We start from the raw sequence: 26,532 nt of genomic DNA on the forward strand, positions 1-26,532 counted from the left end.
CATTAGATAGTTATGGAAAAGCACAAGGTGCAATCAAGAACCAGAAGCGACACAAGGAACGATTTTTGTTTTACATACAAAAGCTGAGTCCACAAAAAGATCAGCCCTGATCTTATTGAATGACGGAGCAGGTCGAGGGGCCAGATGGCCTACTCCTGCTCCTAGTTCTTATGTTCTTATGTTTTATGTTGCGATCTGGAATGCACTGTCTAAAAGAGTGGTGGAAGCAGGTTTAGTATTAACATTGAAAAGAGATTGGATACATTTTTGAAAGGTAAAATATCTTTGTATTATATATAATACATACAGGGCCATGACCAAGGAGAAGGGGAGTGGGATTAATTGGATAGCATTACAAAAGAACTGACATAGTACTATGGGCCGAATGGTCTCCTTCTGTGCTGTATCACTTCATGATTCTATATGATTCTAAGTGAACCAGCTTTTCAAATAATAAGGTAATTCAATCTTCCTTTCTCTTTTCACTTTGTGGGGAGAAAGTTAATTTGCTTTCTGTTTGTATGTAGTGACTAGGTTTGGTAACTTGACACTACTTTTAAGTCTGTACCACTCAGTTGACTCCCACTGAACACATCCTTCATCAAGCAGTCCATCCTGTCGATTTTCACTCCCCTCAGTTGGATAAAAACCTAGTTCCCAACTAATTACTTTTTAATGTTAACACACCAGGATACATTCTCATCTTCACAGCTTGACTATCAATCATGTGGCTCAGATACCTTTATCCATCCATCGAGAACCTATTCCACTGACTAACACACATCCTGCCAAACCTAACTGAACAACACCAGCAGATTTACTGAGGTTTGTGTGTGTCTGATCTTTTTATTACAATGTCAATAATGGACTGAATCGCTGATTGGTGGAGCATTGGCTCAAAGTTTTGAAAGATTAAAGAGATCGCTTTTATTCAATTCACGAAAATTTTAATTCCAATGTAACGCTTAGTTAAACCCAGTTCTGACAATGACCTAATGACCTAACTTTATTTTTCAAAAGAGAACCCGCTTGCCCTGCTGAGTGTTTCCAGGCTTTTCAGTTCTGGTGTTGCTTTGATTTGCTGAACAATATGGTCTGGCACTCAGTAACAGCAGGTACCATTCTGACAGATTAGAGTCAGGAAGAACAGACTGTCAATATAGCAACAGTCACTAATGGCAGGTTTCATGCTGGCAAACATCAACAGAAGTGTATTTGATGAAATCTGTGAGGTTTACATTTACCCTGAATCTAATAACGTAGAGAAGGTTTTTAGTTACTGAATCCTGTTAAGTGTGATACATTAGGATTTCTACCTAATAAAATTGGCACTTGACGTCATATTGTGTACGTGACTGGGATTCAGGAGGATTTTAATTTGGAATTAGAACAATAATTGTCACTATATATTGTATGAAAGATTGTTCTGCAGTGGTTTTAGTTATCTGTCGGACAAGAAGTGACGAATGTTAATATGTAGCAGGCGAAACAATGCGTGCTGGTAAATAGGATTAGGTGGGAGGTCAGGTGTTTAATATATGTCAGTGCAAACTCGATGGGCCAAAGGGCCTCTTCTGCACTGTATGATTCCATGATTCTGAAATCAGATCACAAAGATACAAGCAAGAAACTATTGAGTTGCTTGAGATACAGGATCTCTGACCAATTTTAACGGTCACATTAAGGCTACGTTTTCACAACATTGAAGAAAGGGTTCAGCCATCATTCTCATTGTAACATGGTTCGAGAATACAAAGCAGGTCACGAAAATTCACCCGCAACAGTGAATGTTACATCACTGCAAAAATATATAGCTGGATAAAGACACAGGCTGAGAGCTTCCAGCTCCATCACAGCACCAATCTAATTCCCCCTCCATTATTATCGCAGGAGGCTCTTTATTTCATTGAGAAATCAAAGTTGTTAAAAGGAGAGAAGCCATTGGAGGTCATGACATCTCGGATGGGTGTAATGTATCACACTTAACAGGATTCAGTACCAAAAACCTTCTCTACATTATCTCGGATGGGTGACTATCCTCCTCTGGGTAGATGGGAGTCATGATGTGGAGATGCCGGCGTTGGACTGGGGTAAACACAGTAAGAAGTTTAACAACACCAGGTTAAAGTCCAACAGGTTTATTTGGTAGCAAAAGCCACACAAGCTTTCGGAGCTCCAAGCCCCTTCTTCAGGTGAGTGGGAATTCTGTTCACAAACAGGGCATATAAAGACACAGACTCAATTTACATGAATAATGGTTGGAATGCGAATACTTACAGCTAATCAAGTCTTTAAGAAACAAAACAATGTGAGTGGAGAGAGCATCAAGACAGGCTAAAAAGATGTCTAAAAAGAGAACAGTCTTGCCTGGTGATTGTCGAGCGGTGTTCATTCATCCGTTGTCGCAGTGTCTGCATAGTTTCCCCAACTGATCTGTCTTTCCCCAGATCAACCCCTATTTCCTCTCCATCCCCAATTCATAGATTTCATAAAATCGTAGATTTCATAGAATCCTACAATGCAGAAGGAGGCCATTCAGCCCATCGAGGCTGCACTGACCACAATCCCATCCAGGCCCTATCCCCATAGCCCCATGCATTTACCCTAGTTAGTCCCCCTGACACAAAGGGGCAATTTAGCATGGCCAATCCACCTAACCCGCACATCTTTCGCAACACTTCCTCACGATTGAAAACCCCCCCCCCTTACCCCAGCTGACCTCCCCTCCATCATTCACCCTCTTTCCCTCTATCGCCAATCCATGCCACTCACTCTGCCCCTCCCCAACTCCTTGCCCTGGTGAGGTCTTACCTTGCTCTGACCTTCATTGCCAACTGGAGAAACAGTTGCCAGTCAGACTGTCCCCCAGATGGGGTGGGGAGAGTGATTGGTAGCACCACAAAACCCTGAACGTCTTTCTGACCAACTCACCGGCTGCGTGCTCCAGCTTTGGGTCCCAGGATTCTGTTGATGTGAATAACTACTTCAATTGTCCGTCCAGATTCGGACATGGGGTTTGAGTACTCAGCTGAAAAACTAAAATCCAGCCATGATCATCTTCAGGGAGAAACAGAGGATTTATTTTATGAGGTGAAAGACTTCACAGACATTGGGCACAGTTTATAATTAACATGGCCATGATCGGAAAGTGACCATCTGAATCTGACTAATTCGCCAGAATGTATCAGCTTTCAGACCCTGGCTCTAAAATTTCTCAGATGTTTGGGGTCGGAAGACGGGGGAAATAATGAAGTTATAATTGATCACTAAATCATGAATGATATTTTCTCTTGATTGGTGCTGAGCTGTTTCATTGATCTTATAAACACAGGCACTGTTTAATGCAGCATAAATTGATAATCTCATGCGGGTCACCCTAGCGAGTGGCATTATTCGCTAACGCATGGCTGGGTGCTGTTCTGATATCAAAATGAAGAAGTGGGAGGCACGGTGGCACAGCGGTTAGCACTGCTGCCTCACAGCGCCAGGGACCCGAGTTCAATTCCGGCCTCGGGTCACTGTCTGTGCGGAGTTTGCACGTTCTCCCCGTGTCTGCGTGGGTTTCCTCCGGGTGCTCCGGTTTCCTCCCACACTCCAAAGATGTGCGGGTTAGGTGGATTGGCCATGAAATTGACCCTGGTGTCAGGGGAATTAACAGGGTACATATGAGGGGCTACGGGAATAGGGACTGGGTGGGATTGTGGTCGGTGCAGACTCACTGGGCTGAATGGCTGAAGACTCCTTTTGGACTGTAAGGATTCTATGAAATTCTATGAATGTTGAAGTTAAATGTTAACACTGGCTGCAATAAATGGTAGAGGTTTCTATTCCCGGGTTTGATGTTGGATTGTATAAAATCAAACAGAGGCATAAGGGATAAAAGGTGCTTTTAAAAGTTGCTGTGGGGTGGTCTGTCTACATTCAGTTTGGCTTGTCAGCCGACACCAGTGCTTCATCTCCCCATTTTAAACAGCACTGACTGTTAATGGATTTACGCAAGCTGGACTTGTGGCTTTATAGCAGCATTATTTTCCTACGCACAATAGAGTGAGGGGTGAGGCGGGGGGGGGGGGGGGGGGGGGGGGGTGGGGGCGGATGGGGGGGGGGGTGGTGGTGGGGTGTGGTGGGGGAACAGGGGGGGGCGGAGGGGGGGGTGGTGGGGGGGGTGGCGGGGGGTATGGTGGGGGAACGGGGGGGGGGTGCAGAGGGGGGGGTGGCGTGAGCTCTCTTTTTAAAAACTAAAAGACAAAGCTAATGTCGGTGTGTGTGGAGATGTCTTCAACTCCCAAGTTTGAATGTTGAGCTCGAGGGTGCGATGAAACCTCGATTGAGATTAAGGATAAGGAGGAATCCTTCATACAAAAACAGTTCAGGGACGCTGGGCATGGTCTCTTTTGGTTGCTGCATGTGCTTAGTATCATTTAGCAGGACCACTTCTATATTCAAAACACTTCCAACAAAATGGTGATTCCCTCTTTCCCAAACTCCCTCTCAAAATGATGGCACCAACAGTCAATGTTTTAAACACCAATAATTTTAAACATGCATTGACCCCACAATACAGATCTTTCTACACTGAAAGGCTACAGGTCTACACCAGTTTGATTTTTGCATTCCAGATCTCTGCCAAAGCTGTCTCCGTGATCTACCTTTCTGTCGCTGTTGTCTCCATTTTCTAGGCCTTGGTGGTGCTGACTTCATGTTCCAGGCTTCTGTTCGTGTTTCCTCCATGTTCCACACCTCTGCCAACGTTGGCTCAGTGTTTCTGGACTCTACCAGTGTTGTGTCAGTAAGACAAACCTCTTCCAGTATTGACTCTATGTCCCAGGTCTCTTCTGCTGTTGTCTCTGTTGTCCAGGATTCTTCCAGTGTTGTATTGGTGGTCCAGACCTCTTCCAATGTTCTCTCCGTGCCCCAGGCCTTTTCCTGTGTTGTCTCGGTTCCCCAGAATCCTGTTGATCTAGACTCTCTTCTCCAGGCCTCTTCCAATGTTGCCTCACTACCCCAGGATGCTGTTGGTGTTGCCTCAGTACCCCAGGACTCTGTTGGTGTTGGCTCACTACCCCAGGACTCTGTTGGTGTTGGCTCACTACCCCAGGACTCTGTTGGTGTTGGCTCACTACCCCAGGACACTGTTGGCATTGCCTCAATACCCCAGGATACTGTTGGTGTTGGCTCACTACCCCAAGACACTGTTGGTGTTGGCTCACTAGCCCAAGACACCGTTAGTGTTGCCTTATTACCGCGAGACACCGTTGGTGTTGCCTCATTACCCCAGGACTCTGTTGTTGTTGCCTCAGTGCCCCATGACTCCATCAGTGTTGCTTCAGCTCTCCAGCAATCAGTCAGGGTTGCTTCTGCTCTTGAGACCTCTTCAAGAGTTGTCTCACCACCCCAGCACTCTGTCAGTGATGTCTCAGGTCTTGGCGCCTCTTTCTGTGTTGCCTTGGGGTCCCAGGATTCTGTTGCTGTTGCCTCTACTTTCCAGGCCTCTCTCACTGTTTGCTCAGTGTCCCAGGACTCGGTCAGTGTTGCTTCTGTTCCTGAGGCCTCTCCCATGGCTGCCTTAGTTTCCCAGGACTCTGTTAATGTTGCCTCTGTCCTCCAGGCCTTTTTCAGTGTTGCCTCAGTTCGCCTGGACTCTGTCAATGTTGCCTCAGATTTCCAGGCCTCTACCAGTCTTTCCTTCGTGCTCCAGGACTGTATTGGTGCTGCCTCAGATCTCCAGGCTTTTTCAAGTCCTGCCTCAAAGCTCCAGGGTTCTGTTGGGGTTGCCTCAGTTCTCCAGGCTTCTTCAAGTGCTGCCTCAGCGCTCCAGGACCCTTCCAGCAACGTTGCGGTGCTCCAGCCTTCTGCCAGCATTGTCTTGGTGCCCCAAGCCTCTGTCACTGTTGCCTCAGTGTCCCAGGATTCCGCCAGTGTTGCGTCAGTGCTCCAGGCTTCTTTGAGTGATGTCTCCCTGCTCCAGGATTCTGCCAATGTTGCCTCAATGCCCCAGGATTCTGCCAATGTCGCCTCAATGCCCCAGGATTCTGCCAGTGTCACCTCAGTGCCCCAGGATTCTGCCAGTGTTGCCCCAGTGCCCCAGGATTCTGCCAGTGTTGCCCCAGTGCCCCAGGATTCTGCCAGTGTTGCGTCAGTGCTCCAGGCTTCTTTGAGTGATGCCGCCATGCTCCAGGATTCTGCCAATGTCTCCTCAGTGCCCCAGGATTCTGCCAATGTCTCCTCAGTGCCCCAGGATTCTGCCATTGTCACCTCCATGCACCAGGTCTCTGTCAGCTTTGCCTCCATGTTCCAGGTCTTTGCCAGTGTTGCCGCAGTGCTTTCAGTTCTCAAGTGGTCTGTAGGAAACTAGGGAGGATGTTATGTTTTGAAAATGTTAGCCATGACTAATCTCACAATATTACAGAACCAAGAGACAGTTAATACACAAACAAATGGGATTTAATCCTATAAGAGACAGTCTTTCCTCATTGATTTCTATTATTTTCACCATAACCTGAAGAACTCTCTCAATATCAATCTTGACTCCAATATTAAGTGTATATTAAGCACGAGGTTGTTCACACACTACATTTTATAGGGACCTATTAAATGAATGTTAACTCAGTTAAAAATGACAAAAATGTAGTTAGTTCTACTCTTCCTTTCTCTGCACCTTTTGTTCAACCGCATTTGTTTTAACCGATATTCCCTGTTAGGCATGAGTGAAGCATTAACTCTATCACAGCATGTGACATTGCATGTTAGGAAGGCAAAGCTTGGCAAACAAAGTAAACTAGTTCAACAACAGAAACAGAAAATGCTGGAAAATCTCAGCGGGTCTGACAGCATCTGTGGGGAGAGAATAGAGCCAATGTTTCGAGTCTGGATGACCCTTCGTCAGGGCTGAGAGCAAAGAAAATCAGTAAGGAGTCTAACAACACCAGGTTAAAGTCCAACAGGTCCAACAGGACCAAATACACCTGTTGGACTTTAACCTGGTGTTGTTAGGCTCTTTACTGTGTTTACCCCATTCCAACGCCGGCATCTCCACAGCAAAGAAAATCAGCAGAGATTTATACGATGAGGGTTGGAGGGGGCAGGGGGTTGCTGTTCTTGGACAAAGGGAATGTAAAATCTCTCCCCTCCACTTTCACCCCATTTCCATTTATTTTATTTCATTTTGTTTCATCCTAATACATTTTATCATCCTTCATTCTCATCTCCATTTTTCCACTTTCTAATCCAGCTCTCCTTCTTGCCCCCTCTCCCCCCATCCCTCCCCCCCCCCCCACTTCCCCTTACCCCCACATCCTTTCAGGGCAATTGCCACATTCCTCAGGCAGTCCTTTAACCATCTGTACCTCCGTTCTGCCAATCATACGTTCTGATCACTTGATGGATACTTTCAGCATCTTTCCAGCCTTCTGTATTCTCATTTACATTCCCTTTGTCCTATTCCACCAGCCCCCACCACCCTCCTCCCGCACCCTCATAGTTTAAATCTCTGCTGATTCTCTTTGCTCTCAGCTCTGATGAAGGGTCATCCAGACTCAAAAGGTTGGCTCTATTCTCTCCCCACAGATGCTGTCAGACCCGTTGAGATTTTCCAGCATTTTCTGGTTTTGTTTCAGATTCCAGCCTCCGCAGTATTTTGCTTTTTAATGAAGTAAAACCACTTGTGGCGGGAAGGTTATGTTGTGAACGTCACCCCGAATGCAGGTATTGAACAGTCCAATAAAAGAGATACAGCATCGAGAGCAGAAACTTGTTATCAGTGTGGGGAGATGATTCCCCAGAAGCTTGCAAGTGTAAGAGTTATGTGTGTTTCAGATGTAACAAAAAGGATAATTTACAAGCATGTGGCAGACTAAAGCTGTCAGGACAGAATATACAAAAACAAAACCCCACACCGGTTAGTTTAACTCCTGTGAAGAAACTGGCTGAGGAACTCAACAAGGGACTCGAATCATTTACCCCAAACCAGGTCCAAGTGAGTAAAGTGTCCCCTATAGAGATAGCCTTGATGGTAAACGGCAGACCTCTTGAAAAGCACAGGGGCTACGGCTACAGTCATAGGGAAGCAGGCATTCCGTTATCTTCAAAAAAGCCTCAGACAATTGAGGTTAAATTAGTCTGGAGCTATTGTCTATATAGTCTACGTGTACTGGAGAAACACTGCAGACTTTAGGGGCAGGATCAACCACAGTGTCCCACAAGGATCAAATAGCGCAGTTACCTGGTTTGGTAATGAAGGGGCATCGGCCTTGTTTAATGGGGCCTGATTGGCTTAAGCAGATTGAACTGAATTGGTTGGAGATATTAGCCAAAATTTTACCACTCCACTCACCACGGGAATCATAGCGGGAAAGGGGCAGAAAATTGAAAAGGTATGTTGACCTTGGGTGGGATTTTATGGTTTTGGGACGAGCTTGGGACTCACCTATTAATTCTGCAAGATGGATGTTTTCAGTTGTTATATAAATATTCCAAATTAGAACATATAAGGGGAACTCAAGCTAAAATATATCTGAATCCAGAGGCAACACCAATATTTTTCAGGGCTCGTCCCGTGCCTTAAACGTTTCAGCATAAGATTGAAGTGGAACTTAAGAGTCTGGGAGATTTGGGTATCATAAAGCCTGCTGTGGTGAACCATAGTTGGTTACCACTATGAGTGCTGAGCCATGGATGGTCAGCACTATGGGTGTTTGTAGATATGTTACTGTTGTCACTGTTGGGGGTAGGGTACCTGGGGAAGTATAAAGGTCACTGCACTGCCTGGAGACCCTTTAGTCTGGGATTGTATTGTATATAGTGTGCTCCATTCTTGTTAGTAATAATAGCCTTTATTTCCCGGGTACAATCTAGCCTCCCGAGTGATTTAATCGCCCATCACCTGTTCAATTCTCAGCGTGGGCCGTACCCATAGTTCCTATCCTAGAAATCGGATCAGACTGTAGAATTTGTGGGGATTATAAATTGACAGTTAATAGAGGAGTTCAAATAGACAGAGACCCCATTCCTGAAATTGAAGATCTCTATGCAAAACTAGCTGAAGGTTTGAAATGTACCAGGTGGGACCACAGTGATGCCTCCCAGCATTTGGAATTGGATGAGGACTCATAGAGATTGGTGACATCAATACTCACAAGGGTTTATATCAGTAAACACGCCTGCCTTTTGTGGTCTCATCAGCCTGTGCTATTTTCTAACATACTGGAAAATCTATTACGATGCATCCTGAATGTAGTGGTTTATCTCGACGATGTTCTAATTACAGAAGCCACGTCTGAAGAACACAGAGCAAACTTGGAGTAAGTTTTGAAGCGATTTAAAGCAGGAGGGGGTTAGGCGGAAACGGGAGAAATGTTCCAAGCAGACAAAATTGCCTATTTAGATCTTAGGATGGACACAAAAGATTTGCACCCTTTGGAAGACAAAGTAAAAGCTATAGAAGAGGTTCCACGGCCAGCAAACATCTCTCAATTAAAGCCACTTCACAGAATTGTAAACTATAGCTTTCTACAAAATGTATCTAAACCACCTTATCCCCACTCCAGCAACTGTTAATGAAACATCAACGATGGAGGTGGGGAGAAGACCAGAAAGAGGCATTCACAAAACTTAAACAGGCTTTGCAATCATCGGTATTATTGGTCCTCTACGATCCAACCAAGCCTTTGGTGGTAACTTGCGATGCATCACCTTCTGGAGCGGGAGCAGTTTTGTCCCACAGAATGCCTGACGGAGCAGAAAAGCCTTTGCCTCAAGGTTGTCTGAGACGGAAAATAAATATCCCCAAATCGATAAGGAAAGTTTGGCGGCCATAATACGCAGTTGAAAGGTCCCATCAGTACATTTATGTTCAGAATTTTACAATTATTTTGGACCACAAGCCATTGCTGGGCTTAATCAGAGAAGATAAGACAGTGCCACCAATAGCTTTGCAAAGTGTGCAGAGGTGGGCTTTCTTCTTGGCCGTGTACTTTCAGCATCACCCAGGGGCACAGATATCTAATGCGGATGCACTGTGCAGGTTGTCCCTGCCACAGACAGTGGCATCACCACCTGTTCCACAAGAGATAGTGCTGGCACTGCCTGTGATAGAGTCCTTGCCAGTCGCAGTGAAGCACAGAAGGATATGGACAGAAAGAGACCCAGTATTATCGAAGGTCAACAAAATGGTATTGCAAGGGGTGGGGGAGGTATGAGAAGTCTGAGCTGCTTAGGCCTACCAACAATAGAGGATGGAGATAACTTGTGAAGATGGGTGTTGTTGTGGGGGGCTAGGGTTATAGAAGTCAGCTTTGGTTGCAAGAGCTGCACGACTCACATCCAGGACAAAGCAGAATGAAATCAAGTTATGTGTGGTGGCCAGGCCTTGATGCAGAGATACAGAGGATGGTTGGTCAATGCCCTGGTTGTCAAGTTCAACAGGCCTTGTTGCCGCCCTCTTGGGAGTGGCCAGGGAGACCCGAGGGAAGAATGCATATCAACTCTGCAACACCTTTGACATGGTTCCTCATGGCAGGCTGATACAGAAAGTGAAGTCACATGGGATCCACGGTGAGCTGGTAAAATGGATACAGAACTGGCTTGTTCATGGAAGACAGAGAGTAGCAGTGGAAGGATACTTTCCTGCCTGGAGATCTGTGATCTGTGGTGTTCCGCAGGGATCAGTGCCGGACCCCTGTTGTGTGTAATATATATAACTGATTTGGAAGAGAATGTGGGTGGTCTGATTCGTACATTTGCGGACAACACATAAAATTGGCGGAATAGCGGATAGAAGCGGATTGCCAGAGGATACAGCAGGATATAGATGAGCTGGAGACTTGGGCAGAGAAATGGCAGATGGAATTTAATCTGGACAAATACGAGGTGATGTATTTTGGAAAGTCCAATGCAGGAGGGAAGTATACAGTTATATATATTACAAAAAAGTATAGAGTAAAAGGCAGAACCCTTAGAAGTATTAACATACAAAGGGTCCACCATTCCCTAAAAGTGGCAACACAACTGGATAAGGTGGTCAAGAAGGCGCATGGCATGTTTGCCTTCATTGGTCAGGGCATAGAGTATAAAAATTGACAAGTCATGTTGCAGCTGTATAGAACTTTAGTTAGGCCACATTTGGAGTATTGCATACAGTTCTGGTTGCCACAATGCCAGAAGGATGTGGAGGTTTACCAGGAAGTTGCCTGGTTTGTAGGGTATTTGCTATGAGAAAAGAGTGGTCAAACTTGGTTTGTTTTCACTCAAATGTTGGAGGCTGAGGGGTGACCTGATAGAAGTTTACAACATTATGAGAGGCACGGATGGAATGGATAATCGGAGTCTTTTTCCCAGGGTAGAAATGTCAAATACTAGGGGACATAGGTTTAAGGTAAAAGGGGGAAAGTTTAAAGGAGATGTGAGGGGTAAGTTTTTTTACACAGAGGGTGGTGTCAGAAATGTGCTGCCAGAGGTGGTGGTAGAAGCAGATACAATAGCAATGTTTAAGAGGCATCTTTACAGATACATGAATTAACAGGGAATAGAGGGATATGGATCGCTTCGAGGCAAAAGGTCTCCGGTGCTTGTTCAGGTACACTGAGGGAGAATTTAGCATGGCCAATGCACCCAACCAGCACGTCTTTCGGACTGTGGAAGGAAACCAGAGCACCCGGAGGGAACCCACGCAGAGACAGGGAGAACGTGCAGACACCACATAGACAGTGACTTGAGCCGGGAATCAAACCCAGGTCTCTGGTGCTGTGAGGTAGCACTGTGCCACCGTGCCGTAGTGCACAGTCGCATAGTTATTATGTCTGAACCTATTTGTATATATAGTGAATCGTCCTGTTGGCAATAAAACCCTTATGTTCTGAAGCCTCATCAAGTGGCTCTCAATTTGTTACACCCACCGTGCAAAATTCCTGCCAGAGTTCAAAATCCGTCCTTAAAATCATTCTCAGAAGCTGTTGGTTGAAATCAGCTAATAAGACAGAGAGTTGAACAAATGGGACATCACAGAAAAGAAACAAGTGTGTGTGAACAGAAACTAAAGAGCCTGTCAGTTTTGCCAAGATAAATCATTTAGTTCAGTCAGCAGATCACTGGTGGTTGATGTGAATCTGTCAAGTTTATTGAGCACCGAGTGCCTTATTATGAGCCAGTGATCCTCTCTGACTGAGTGTTGGCACCACTGTACCATGTCTTGCGGTCTGATAGGTCTAACCTTAATGATGCCACCTCCTAATCAGCTCTCATTGTGCGATGGAGTGGTTGCCAGCTTTGTGGGCTGATGGCTACGGTTTTCTACATTCGCACCTACCCTCTCAGAGATGAAATTGCGTGTCAAAGCATTCCAGAAATGATTACCCAATGCTTTCACAGCTGTTTGCCGTTCAGTTATCAGTCATCTTCTCTCTGTCCCCTCGGGGCAGTGCCCCCGTTGAGAGAACGGTCACGCCATTATCCGCAGTCAGCAGAAGCAGCTTGTTTAGGAAACTCAGCTGTGGGTAAAAAAACCACACAGGAAAACTGGAAGAGTTTGCGGTGTAAAGGACCCTGGCTGAGGCCGATCCTATCCTTTACTTGGTGGGAGAATACCGGGACTGGGAATGTCATGGGAGCTAAGGCTGAGGGATCAGGAGGTGACGGGGAGAGGGGCTGCGGGGTTGGGTGTATGGAACATCTATATGAATCTCATTACAGCCCTGTTAAACCTGAAAATGGATCCAAAAAAAAAATACGGACTCGCTGACATATCACTGATGGTCCTCTTGGCCCAGTTTGTGACTGGAGTCCAATGTAGGTCAGGGTTTGAACCTGTTGCTGTTGGCATTGCAGTCCTCCCTCAACCCAACACTGATGTCAGCCTAGATTCTGTGCTGAAGTCTCTGCAATGGGACTTGCACCCTCAATCTTCTGACCCAGAGGAAAGAGTGCAACCAATGGAACCAAATCTGACACGACAGTTTAAGTTTATTCATTAGTGTCACAAGTAGGCTGACATTAGCACTGCAATGAAGTTACTGTGAAAACCCCCTGGGACAGAGCTCTGTGGTTTGCACCACAATTTAAGGCTGTGTCCGCTGTGACCATGTCAGCTTGCAGGCTCCTTCTCACAGCCCCACTTCCTTCGTAAACCCTTAGGACTGCGGAAGTTTTTTGGGAAGGGCAGAGTTACTGATGGCAGAGGAGATGTTGATGGCAAGCTGGCCACTGCAGCTGGGGTGAGAGGGGTGCGGGGTTGGGGGTGGGAGCAAGAGGGGGTGAGCAGAGGTGGGGGGAGGGGTTGCGGGGTGGACCACAAACAGCCCAATTAAAAAGAAGACCCACCTGCCAGTGGTGGTAGGAAGAGGTCTTTAATTAGCTCAAATAGCTCAATTGACCGCTGGGCAGGAGGGCTGCCTTCTCTGTCATTGGCAGGATGCCATGGTGAGATCCAATGATGGGCATTCCATCCCTGCGTTCCCTCATCAATTTACAAATCCCAGCACCCAGTTCCTAAAGGACCATTAAAATCCAGCCCAAAGATTTCCAAAGGACTATAATTCCGCATCTTCACGCGAGTGCCTACAAACTGATGATCGCTTAGATAAGAGTCTGTAGTGCTTGTATAATGTTTAAAGATTCTGGGCCTCCTATCAGCTGTGCCATCACTGGCATGTGTTCTGGTGGTGGGGTGCTACTCTGCTTCAGGCTCCTGAAATGCCCATGACTGGTTACAGAATAAAGCCAACTGGAGATTGCAGCAACATGGTGATTTCCTGGTCAGCCTAGAACGCCTTGATTGCAGGCACTGGGGCAGAGGTTCGTTAAGATGTGGTGATAGTCCAGACATAATTGTCAGGCTGAAAGAGGGCAACTCCAGTGGAACATCTGGCCCTGCCACTGGGATGCAGCTCTGCAATGCCACCGATTGGCAGGAACGCAGGTGATGGGAGATCTGTGATCTGATTGTCCAGCCTTTCAAAGGAGGAGAGGCAGCTGGGGTCCTGAAACCTGCTTCACCCCAGTACCAACATCATTGGGGTGATCTTATCTAGCTGCTCCTACAAGTAAGAATCTCCCATGAGGCGACCACAGAAGGTCAATCATTCGTTCCTTGTTCACCCAACTGTTGTGAACCAATATTTGGCCTCATGCCAGTCTGCTTTTGGGAGATTGGGGGAACGCATGGTGAGACACATATAAGATTCTAGTAGCCAGTTCACTTAAGCCAGTGTCCAGTCGCGTACCACAGGGATCTATGCTGAGTTTCCCATTATTCATCATTTATATAAATGACATTGATGACTATGTGGGGGCTAGGATTAGTAAGTTTGCAGATGACACAAAGATTGTCCTGGTGGTTAACAGTGAGGCTGAGTGTCTTGGGTACAGGAAGATATAGACAAGTTGGTCAAATGAGCAGATAAGTGGCAGGTGTAATTTAACCCTGAAAAGTATGAGGTGATACACTTTGGAAGGAGCAGTTTGACAAGGAAGCACTCAATAAATGGCAGAACACTAGGAAGTTCGGTGGAACAAAGGGACTTGACGTGTTGTCCACAGATCTCTGGAGGCATGTTGGTAGGGTGGTGTAAAAGGCATATGGGATACTTGTCTTTATCAATCAAGGCATAGATTACAAAAGCAAGGCAGTCATGATGGAGTTGTATAGAACTTTGGTGAGGCCACAGCTGGAGTACTGTGTGCCGTTCTGGTCGCCACATTATAAGAAAGATGTAATTGCACTGGAGGGGGTGCAGAGGAGACTCACCAGGATGCTGCATAGGACAGAACATTTAAGTTACAATGAGAGGTTGGGTAGGCTTGGGTTGTTTGTCGTTGGAGCAGAGAAGACTGAGGGGTGACCTGCTCGAGGTGTACAAGATTATAAGGGACATGGACTGAGTGGATAAGGAGCATCCGTTCCCCTTAGTTGAAGGGTCAGTCACAAGGGGCCATGGGTTCAAGGTGAGGGGCAGGAGGTTCAGGCGGGGTGAGGAAAAACCTTTTTATTCAGAGGGTGGTGATGGTGAATGCACTGCCTGGGAGGTTGGTTGAGGCAGGTTGCCTCACATCCTTTAAAAAGTATCTGGATGAGTACTTGGCACATCATAACACTCAAGGCTATGGGCCAAGTGCTGGTAGATGGAATTAGGTGGGAGTTCAGGCGTTTCCCGCTTGTCAGTGCAAACACGATGGGCCGAAGGGCCTCTTCTGTACCGTATGATTCCAACATGGGACTTTAGTAGGACAGCCCTGGATAACACTGCTATATCACAACATAGTGAGTTCCTGAATAGTGTACGGGACATGGCATTAGTCAACAGGAGGGATCAGTGATGTTGAACACAATAGATTGTAAATTTGAAATCTTCACCATATGCCTTCCTCTATATACCTTCCTTATAGATATATCCCATACATGTTACAGAGTGGAATTCAGTTTAATTCCTCACTCTCCACTTGGATTTTACCATGGTAGCAATGGTATTTACCTCAATTTAGTGAACATCATTTACATCTCAGTCTGGACAGTAAACGGTGGACGGGGTTCAATTCTAGCCTGCTTGTGTCTTTGCTCCGTAGTCACACAGATGTCCTTTCCAGCAGCAAGTACTTGATTTACCACCTGCAGCCGAGCGTAATTACTAATCAGTTAGTTTAGTCAACAGCAGGAATTGAAATTGGGACCTTTCTCTCTCTGCGTATCTCAGTACTTCACTGAATGATGCGTTCATTACTGAGACGAGGAGTAAGCGATTGGGGTTATGTTGCGTGGTTGGAAAATTTATTGATTTGAAATTGAGGTTAGTGATCGATCGTGATGATGGAAGATGTTTGCTGGTGCACTATGGGTAACCAAGCCTACCAATTCACCAGTGTGATGTCACAATCTGCTGCCCACCCCCTCAGTATTGCCCCGGGGTGTGTGCTGGTGCTTGGTTCACAATCTCTCCCCCCCCTTTGCTGTCACACTAACATGTACTGAGGACAGTCAGTCATGGCTGAGTGTTGGAACTCTTGCCTGAGTCTGACGGTCATGGGTTCAAGTGTAGCTGTTTGATCACATAATCCAGGCAGCCACTCCAACGCAGTACAGCTGGGGACTGCTTGTCTTTCAGATAACCTGTTAAACCCAGGCCCCTTCGGTCCTCTCAACTGGACTTAGAAATACCCAATGGTGTTATTAAAAGAGCGGGCAGGCCCTTTCGATGTCCTGGCTACACTTCCCACCCCACCAGCCTCACTAAAACTGGTCATTTGACTTGTTGCTGTTTGTGGGATCTTGCTGTGTGCTGGTTGGATGTCATCTTTCCCTAAATGACAGCAATGACTCAGACTGGCAGCATATTGGCAATGTCGCTGGGTGAGTAAGATAAGGGCCCCGACTCATGCCGGGAAAATAGGAGTTCAAACCACCCTCCCACTCCAGCAGCTGGAGAAATTTAACTTAGAAAATCTTAGAATCTTAGCAACTCTACAGTACAGAAAGAGGCCATTCGGCCCATCGAGTCTGCACCGACCACAATCCCACCCAGACCCTACCCCCATATCCCCACATATTTACCCAGTAATCCCTCTAACCTACACATCCCAGGACACTTTTATCATGGCCAATCAACCTAACCTGCACAGACTTCCTTCCAGCCTCAGTAAAAAACCTGGGCAAAAGACCTGAACTCAGGAGTAGAGGTGAGAGTGACTGCCCTTGACATCAATGCAGCATTTGCGTGAAATAAAAGCAAATTACTGTGGGTCCTGGAATCTGAAACAAAAACAGAAAATGCTGGAAAATCTTAGCAGGTCTGACAGCATCTGTGGAGAGAGAATAGAGCCAACGTTTCGAATCTGGGTGACCTTTTGTCAGAGCTAAAGATAATAGAAAATAGGATGAGATTTATACTGTTAGGGTGAGGGGCTTGGTTGTGGGGTGGGGGGGGGGGGGGGGGGTGGGGGGGGGGGGGGCGGTGGCGGGGTGGAATTGACAAAGATGTTATGGACAAAAACGACAAAGGTTGAAACCTTAACAAAAAAATGGCAAAATATTGGTGCAATAAATCCTCAGAGGCAGAAGTCCCTCCCCCAAAATCCCTTTATTTACAAGTCTGACAATAGCACACAGAGTACTTTCAGATAGCTGTCTACACCAGGAGTCCCAGAGGAACTGACACTCCTGGTTAAATACCAAGCAAGAGCCTCCCTGATTTGGCCCTTAATCAGGGAGTTCATGTTCTAACGGGCCCACCTCAATTGCCTGATTAAAGTCGTTACAATTGGTTCCGGTGTGAGTGTTTCCTGTCAATGTAAAGGGTGATGTCACAGCGGCACCCGCTGAGTAGTGGTGAGGGGGCAGGGGGAAGTCTCAGAGAGAGTGCTCGCTAACGACATGCTCATGTATTTAAATGACCGTTCTGCGGTCCCGCAGCCTGTTTCACACCACTCCACCAGCGGGAAGATAGGAACTCGGAAACTCGCTGGAGGGAATTGTGCTTTCCGGATTCTGATCTTGCGCCACCATACCCGCAGGTGGATTGTGCAGGCTCAAAATCACCCCCAAAGGGGAAGTCAATGGTGGAGATCATGGTTAAGAAGGGCGCTAATAGCGGCCATTAAGAGATCAGAATGTGTAAATGGCAGGACAAAGGTGAGCAGAGTGACAAAGGACAATGTGGAAAAGGTAACAGGTGGCCGTGGTTGGGTGGGGGGAGGACAGTCAGTGCTGCGGGAAAAAGACAAAAATTTTTAAAAGTGGAAAAATGAGATGATGAAGAAAATTAAAATTATAAACAAATAAGATAAAATGAAATGAAATAAAATAAAATAAAATAAATGGGATGAAGATGGAGGAAAGAGTTCAGTCTGAAGTGGTTGAACTCATTGTTCAGTCCGGAAGGCTGTAAAGTGCCCAATCGGAAGATGACGAGCTGTTCCTCCAGTTTGCGTTGGGGTTCACTGGAACATTGCAAAAGGCCAAGGATGGACATGTGGACAGGAGAGCAGGGTGGTGTGTTGAAGTAGCAAGCGACAGAATGTCTGGGTGCTACTTGCAGACGGACCGAAGGTGTTCAGAAAAGTGGTCACCCAGTCTACATTTGGTCCCTCCAATGTAGAATGGACCGCATTGGAAGCAACAAATGCAATAGACCAGATTGAATGAGGTGCACGTGAAGCACTGCTTCACCTAAAAATAATTTTTAGGTCCTTAGATGGTGAGCAGGGAGGAGAGAAAGGGACAGATGTTGCATCTTCTCTGGTTAAGGCTCCGTGGGTAGGGGGTGAAGTGTCGGGGTGTGATGGAGGAGTGGACCAGGATATCCCGGAGGGAATGGATCCTGGGGAATGTTACAGGGGGAGTGAGGGGAAGGTGTGTTTGGTGGTGGCATCACGCTGGAGCATTCGAGTGAAGGTGGCATCAAGGAGACCCAGCAAAATTGGAGTCAATAGATTCAGTGGGAGAAAACTCATCACTGGCTGGAGTCAGATCCAACACAACGGGAAATGATTATGGCTGTTGCCAGATCACCTTGAGAGATTCAAGTGATTGACAAGGGAGTCAAGGGTTATGTGAGATGGTGGGGAGGGGAGATGGGGGGGTGGGGGTGGGTGGTAGTGTGTGGGGTCGACAGGAAAGTAGAGGCCATAATCAGAGCAGCCATGATCTTATCAAATGGTGTAGCAAGCTTGAGGGGCTGAATGGTGTCCTCCTGCTCCTGAATGAAGTGATGTCCCACATGAGCTGAGAGTTGCGGGTGCAGAAAGTACACTTTTACTTAGGGTTAATCCCCAGCTGGTTGCCAGGAGATGCAAGTATAACAAACAAAACTTCTAGGGTGGATTCTCCGGCCGCGCTCACCCCAAAGACAGAAAATCCTACCCGAGGTCAACGGACCTTTACATGGTCCCGTGTCCCGCCCGCTACGATTCCCGTGGAAGGCGGCATGGAAAATTCCACTGTTAGTCTTCGGGACTTAGCATCAAGGCAAAGCAGTCTCATTTATAAGATCTGATACTGACCATTTAATCCCTTTATTCAGTCTGTTTAATACGATTGAAGTCTTGTAAACCCCTGACCTTATTGTAACCTTTCTTCTCTATTTTAAGGAAAGTGTGGATCTGGGGGAAATCATGTTCTCTCTCTGCTATCTGCCTACTGCTGGACGGTTAACATTGACTGTCATCAAGTGCAGGAATCTCAAAGCCATGGACATCACTGGCTACTCTGGTGAGTGTGTACCATTATCTTAAAAATTGTGTATTTATCAATCTCAAAGTTTCAGGTTCAAAACTTATGCAGCCAGGCATGGCTATGCATCTCCAAAGGTTTCTGCTTCTATTCCAGCTCATTCCGCCTCTGCTACTTGAGCTGGAATAGAAACAGAAACTGTTGGAGATCCCATATCTGTAAGGGGAAAAGGCAGCTCGCAATGTTCCAACTGTGTGTCCTGAACTGGGGTAAATTAGCTTCTTGAGTGTTGCTGGAGCTGCACTCAGCTAGGTAAGTGGAAAGCATTCCATCACACCCCTGACTTATGCCTTGTAGATGGTGGATAGGCTCTGAGGAGTCAGGAGGTGAGTTACTCAATGAAGAATTTCCAGCCTCTGCCCAGCTCTTGTAGCCTCAGCATTTATATTGCTGGTCCAGTTCAGTTTCTGGTCAAGGGTAACCCCCAGGATTTTGACAGTGTGGTATTCAGTGACGATAATGCCTTTGAATGTCAATGGGAGATGATTTGATTGTCCCTTGTTGGAAGTGGTCATCACCTGCAAAGCTTTGCTTGCTCCAATTATGCACCCACTTCTGCATGGTGGCACAGTGCCAGGGACCCGGGTTCAATTCCGGCCTTGGGTCACTGGCTGTGTGGAGTTTGTACTTTCTTCCTGTGTCTGCATGGGTTTCCTTCGGGTGCTCCGGTTTCTTCCCTCACTCCAAAGATGTACGGGTTAGGTTGATTGACCATGCTAAATTGGCCCTAGTGTCAGGGGGATTAGCAGGGTAAATGAGGGTTTTGGGAATAGGGTCTGGGTGGGATTGTGGTCGCTACAGACGCGATGGGCCAAATGGCCTCCTTCTATACTGTAAGGATTCTATGAGTCTTTGATTCTCTGCCAGCCTCCATCTGGGGCTACCTCACTACACATATCCTCCACCTCCTAGAAGTCTAAGGGACAAAGTGGACTGTTTTCAGATGGGTTGGAGATGATGTACCCTCCCCCTGCAATTCTCCCCACACAATCCACCCCCACCCCTTTCCCCAGCCCTCCCTCTGTCCCCACAGGATACAGGCTTTGCACTGGCTCTCAGGTTAATAAAGTTATTAGGAGCCATTCCTCTACTCCTTGCCAACTTTCTCAAGGCCATGACTGCACAAGCAGCACACCACTCCTCGCGGTCATCAGTGGACTCGGCTAATCTGTTTGGCACGCCATTTATGTGGAGGCCAGTAGGCGCTGCATGTGCAGTTATGTTGTGTTACCTTGAGATTACAAATCAAAATTCCTGGAATTTCTCTTTTCATCTCTTGGTTTATAGAACTTTCAGTTAGTGTCTGGGACTTGTGTTCTTGCCCATTACTCCATTGCTTGCTTCTGGCAGAGTTTAGAGAGCTTTCTCTCTTAGGCTGCTAGTCTCCTTCTGCTATAGGTTCAGTTAAATGAAATTCAAAAGGCTTTCCTATCCTAATGGTGGCCCTGGTTACTAAGCAACAGCCCATTCTTTCTCCAAGCTCTTGTTTACTTTTCATGCTGTAAACTCTCTAAGCACAATAGAGACACAACTCGTTTAGCATGAACCTAACCAGTGTTTTACCCTTTCTTACATACTAAGTTAAACTCACTTAAATATATACTTTATTTCGAACCTCCAATTGTTAGCTGTAAGGGAGGCAATGGCCTAGTGGTATTGCCGTTAGACTATTAAGCAAAAAACTCAGCCATTATTCTGGGGACCCAGGTTCGAATCCCACAACTGCAGATGATGAAATTTGAATTCTGTAAAATATATCTGAAATTAAGACTCTACTGATGACCATGAAACCATTGCCGATTGTTCGATAAACCCATCTGATTTACTAATGTCTTTTAGGGAAGGAAATCTGCCATCCTTGCCTGGTCTGGCCTACATGTGACTCCAGAGCCACAGCAATGTAGTTGACTCTCAGCTGCCCTCTGGAATGGCCTAGCAAACCACTCAGTTTCAAGGGCAACTATTAATGGGCAATAAATGCTGGCCATCCAGCGACGCCCATGTCCCACGAATGAATAAACAAAAATATATAGATCACTGAAAACAAAATTCTGCTTCCTATCACCACTCTTCAGTGCACGCAAAGTGGAATGTTCCAGATTGTTCCAACTGTCAGCCAATCATCTTAAAGGGATGATGAAGGTTCAAATATTCTTTCAAATTGGGAGGGTTAAGGAAACTTAGCTGAAATAGCACAAATGATTAAACAAGGTTATTTATCCCTCTTCAAACTACCTTCCCTGAACAACACAGTGTCCTGGCACCTCGGTGGCCATCCCTTACCCCAGCAATATGGGCCAGCATGGTGGCACAGCAGTTAGCACTGCTGCCTCACAGCGCCAAGGACCCAGGTTCGATTCTCGGCTTGGATGACTATCAGTGTGGAGTTTGCACGTTCTCCCCATGTCTGCGTGGGTTTCCTCCAGGCGCTCAGGTTTCCTTCCACAATCCAAAGGTGGGCAGGTTAGGTGGATTAGCCATGCTAAATTGCATTTAAGTGTCCCCTACCCCAGCAATATCTCCCCACCTCAGCAATATCTCCCCACCCGAGCAATATCCCCCCACCCGAGCAATATCTCCCTTACCCCAGCAATATCTCCCTTACCCCAGCAATATCTCCCTTACCCCAGCAATATCTCCCTTACCCTAGCAATATCTCCCTTACCCCAGCAATATCTCCCTTACCCCAGCAATATCTCCCTTACCCCAGCAATATCTCCCTTACCCTAGCAATATCTCCCTACCCCAGCAGTATCTCACCCACCCCAGCAAAATCCACCCTATCCCAGCAATATCTCACCCACCCCCGCAATATCTCCCCACCTGAGCAATATCTCCCCCACCCCAGCAATATCTCCCTTACCTCAGCAATATCTCCCCTACCCCAGCAATATCTCCCCTACCCCAGCAAAGTCTCCCCCACACCAGCAATATTTCTCCACCCCATAAGTATCTCCCTTACCCCAGAAATATCTCTCTCACCCCAGAAATATCTCTCTCACCCCAGCAATATCTCCCCACCCTGAGCAATATCCACCTTACCTCAGAAAAATCTCCACCACCTCAGCAATATCTCCCCTACCCCAGCAATATCAACCTGACCACAGCAATATCTCCCCTATCCCAGCAATATGTCCCTTACCCCAGCAATATCTCTCCTCCCCAGCAATAACACCCCCACCCCAGCAATATCTCTCTTTCTCAGCAATATATCCCCCACCCCAGCAATATCTCCCTTACACCAGCAATATCTCCCTTAACCCAGCAATATATCCCCCACCTCAGCAATATCTCCCCTACCTCAGCAATATTTCCCCCACACCAGCAATATCAACCCGACCCCAGCAATATCTCCCCTATCCCAGCAATATCTCCCTTACCCCAGCAATATCTTCCACCCCAGCCATATCTCCCCCGCCCCAGCAATATTTCCATTATCCCAGCAATATCTCCCCCACCCCAGCAATACCTCCCCACCCCAGCAATATCTCCCCTTTCCCAAAAATATATCCCCACCCCCAGCAATATCTCCCTTACCCCAGCAATATGTCCCCACCCCAGCAATATCTCCCCAACCCCAGCAATGTGTCCCCACCCCCAGCAATATTTCCCCAACCCCAGCAATATCTCCCCACCCCAGCAATATAAAGAACAAAGAACAGTACAGCACAGGAAATAGGCCCTTCGGCCCTCCAAGCCTGTGCCGCTCCTTGGTCCAACTAGACCAATCGTTTGTATCCCTCCATTCCCAGGCTGCTCATGTGACTATCCAGGTAAGTCTTAAATGATGTCAGCGTGCCTGCCTCCACCACCCTACTTGGCAGCGCATTCCATGCCCCCACCACTCTCTGTGTAAAAAACATCCCTCTAATATCTGAGTTATACTTCGCCCCTCTCACCTTGAGCCTGTGACCCCTCGTGAACGTCACTTCTGATCTGGGAAAAAGCTTCCCACCGTTCACCCTATCTATCCCCTTCATAATCTTGTACACCTTTATTAGATCTCCCCTTATTCTCCGTCTTTCCAGGGAGAACAACCCCAGTTTACCCAATCTCTCCTCATAGCTAAGACCCTCCATACCAGGCAACATCCTGGTAAACCTTCTCTGCACTCTCTCTAACGCCTCCACGTCCTTCTGGTAGTGCGGCGACCAGAACTGGACGCAGTACTCCAAATGTGGCCTAACCAGCGTTCTATACAGCTGCATCATCAGACTCCAGCTTTTATACTCTATACCCCGTCCTATAAAGGCAAGCATACCATATGCCTTCTTCACCACCTTCTCCACCTGTGTTGCCACCTTCAAAGATTTGTGGACTTGCACACCTAGGTCCCTCTGTGTTTCTATACTCCTGATGACTCTGCCATTTATTGTATAACTCCTCCCTACATTATTTCTTCCAAAATGCATCACTTCGCATTTATCCGGATTAAACTCCATCTGCCACCTCTCCGCCCAATTTTCCAGCCTATCTATATCCTGCTGTATTGCCCGACAATGCTCTTCACTATCTGCAAGTCCAGCCATCTTTGTGTCATCCGCAAACTTGCTGATTACACCAGCTACACCTTCTTCCAAATCATTTATATATATCACAAATAGCAGAGGTCCCAGTACAGAGCCCTGCGGAACACCACTGGTCACAGACTTCCAGCCGGAAAAAGAGCCTTCGACCACTACCCTCTGTCTCCTATGGCCAAGCCAGTTCTCCATCCATCTAGCCACTTCTCCTTGTATCCCATGAGCCTTAACCTTCTTAACCAACCTGCCATGTGGGACTTTGTCAAATGCCTTACTGAAATCCATATAGACGACATCCATTGCCCTTCCTTCATCAACCGTTTTTGTCACTTCCTCAAAAAACTCCACCAAATTTGTAAGGCACGACCTCCCTCTTACAAAACCATGCTGTCTGTCACTAATGAGATTGTTCCGTTCTAAATGCACATACATCCTGTCTCTAAGAATCCTCTCCAACAACTTCCCTACCACGGACGTCAAGCTCACCGGCCTATAATTTCCTGGGTTATCCCTGCTACCCTTCTTAAACAACGGGACCACATTCGCTATCCTCCAATCCTCAGGGACCTCACCCGTGTCCAAAGAAGCGACAAAGATTTCCGTCAGAGGCCCAGCAATTTCATCTTTCGTCTCCCTGAGCAGTCGAGGATAGATGCCATCAGGCCCTGGGGCTTTGTCAGTTTTAATGTTCCCTAAAAAACCTAACACTTCCTCTCTTGTAATGGAGATTTTCTCTAACGGGTCAACACCTCCCTCCGAGACACTCCCGGTTAACACGCCCCTCTCCTTCGTGAATACCGATGCAAAGTATTCATTTAGGATCTCCCCTATTCCCTTGGGTTCTAAGCATAATTCCCCTCCTTTGTCCCTGAGAGGTCCGATTTTCTCCCTGACAACTCTTTTGTTCCTAACGTATGAATAGAATGCCTTAGGATTCTCCTTAATCCTGCCTGCCAAGAACATCTCGTGACCTCTTTTTGCCCTTCTAATTCCCCGTTTGAGTACTTTCCTACTCTCTCTGTATTCTTCCAGAGCTCCATCTGTTTTCTGTTGCCTGGACTTAACGTACGCCTCCCTTTTCATTTTAATCAGATCCTCAATTTCCCTGGTTATCCACGGCTCTCGAATCCTACCTTTCCTATCTTTCCTTTTTACAGGCACATGCCTATCCTGCAGCCTTATCAATAGTTCCTTAAAAGACTCCCACATGCCAGACGCGGACTTACCCTCGAACATCCTCTCCCAATCAACATCCACCAATTCCTGCCTAATCCGGCTATAGTTAGCCTTCCCCCAATTTAGCACCCTGCCCGTAGGACAGCACTCATCCTTGTCCATTACTATCCTAAAGTTAACAGAGTTGTGGTCACTATTTGCCACATGTTCCCCTACCGAAACTTTGACGACCTGACCGGGCTCATTTCCCAGAACTAGGTCCAGTATAGCCCCCTCTCTAGTCGGGCTATCTACATACTGTTCCAAAGAACCTTCCAGTATGCATTTTACAAATTCCTCCCCGTCCGGACCCCCAGCTCTAAGCACTTTCCAGTCTGTGCCAGGGAAATTAAAGTCCCCCACTACAACAACCCTATTTTTTCTGCACCTATCCAGAATCTCCTGACATATCCTTTCCTCCACTTCCCGTGGGCTGTTGAGTGGTCTGTAGTACACCCCCAGCATAGTGACTGCACCCTTCCTGTTTCTGAGTTCCACCCACGGCGACTCAGTACATGACCCCTCTAAGTTGTCTACCCTCTGCACCGCGGTAATATGCTCCTTAACTAATATCGCTACTCCCCCACCTTTTTTAGCCCCTCCTCTGTATCGCCTAAAACACTTATACCCCGGAATATTCAGCTGCCAGTCCTGTCCTTTTAACCAAGTTTCCGTCACCGCAACCACATCCAAATTCCGCATAAGCATTAAGGCCCTAAGTTCGTCTGTTATACCCGTTACACTCCTCGCATTGAAGCAGATGCACTCCAGACCTCCAGGCCCACTCAGGTCATCCTCCTCCAGAGTGCTCCTCTTCTTAGCTAGCCTTGCCCTGGCCCCCAGCTCAACCCCAGCCTCAGTATTTACTGACCTACTGTTTGTTCCCCACACCGCCGCCACACTAGTTTAAATCCTGCCGAAACACTCTAGCAAAACTCCCAGCCAGGATATTTGCTCCCTTCCAGTTAAGGTGTAACCCATCCTTTCTGTACAGGTGCCATCCTGACTTGAAGATTTCCCAGTTATCTATGAATTTAAAACCCTCCCTCTTGCACCAGTCCTTTAGCCACACGTTCAACTGTAGAATCTCCCTGTTCCGAGCCTCACTTGCACTAGACACCGGGAGCAGTCCAGAGATTGCTACCCTGGAGGCCTTACTTTTTAGCCTAGCACCCAACTCCCTGAATTTCTCTCGTATGACCCCCCTGCTCTTCCTACCTACATCATTTTCACCAATGTGTATAATCACATCCGTTTGACTACCTTCCTTTTTAAATATGCTTCCTACCCTCTCGGAGACATCCAGTACCCCGGCACCAGGGAGGCAGACTACCATCTTGGATTCTCGTTCGCTCCCACAGAACCGCCTGTCCGTGCCTCTAACCATTGCGTCCCCCACAACTATCGCTCTCCTAAACCCCTTCTTTCCCTTCCGGACCCCTGAGCCTGTCTCCGTGGAGGTGATCTGGTCCTCGTGGCTTACCCCTGGAGGGTCATCCCCCTCCACAGAATCCAAAACAATATACCTATTTTGGAGGGGGACAACCACAGGGGATCCCTCCACAGACTGCTCACTCCCTTCCC

The 26,532-nt window shown here is 47.0% G+C and overlaps 1 protein-coding gene across 1 annotated transcript in view; it reads left to right on the top strand.

Annotated features, from left to right (window-relative positions):
• LOC144479217 (synaptotagmin-6-like) overlaps positions 1 to 26,532 on the top strand; it is a gene marked incomplete at its 5' end in the record, with an annotated part of 144,125 nt that overhangs the window by 83,479 nt on the left and 34,114 nt on the right. The window contains one exon of the mRNA XM_078197879.1: positions 19,069 to 19,189. Coding sequence (XP_078054005.1) covers positions 19,069 to 19,189 — 121 coding nt within the window. The remainder of the gene's footprint in view (positions 1 to 19,068; positions 19,190 to 26,532) is intronic.

Source organism: Mustelus asterias, chromosome 25 (genome assembly GCF_964213995.1).
Source record: "Mustelus asterias chromosome 25, sMusAst1.hap1.1, whole genome shotgun sequence".
Classification (NCBI taxonomy): Eukaryota; Metazoa; Chordata; class Chondrichthyes; order Carcharhiniformes; family Triakidae; genus Mustelus; species Mustelus asterias.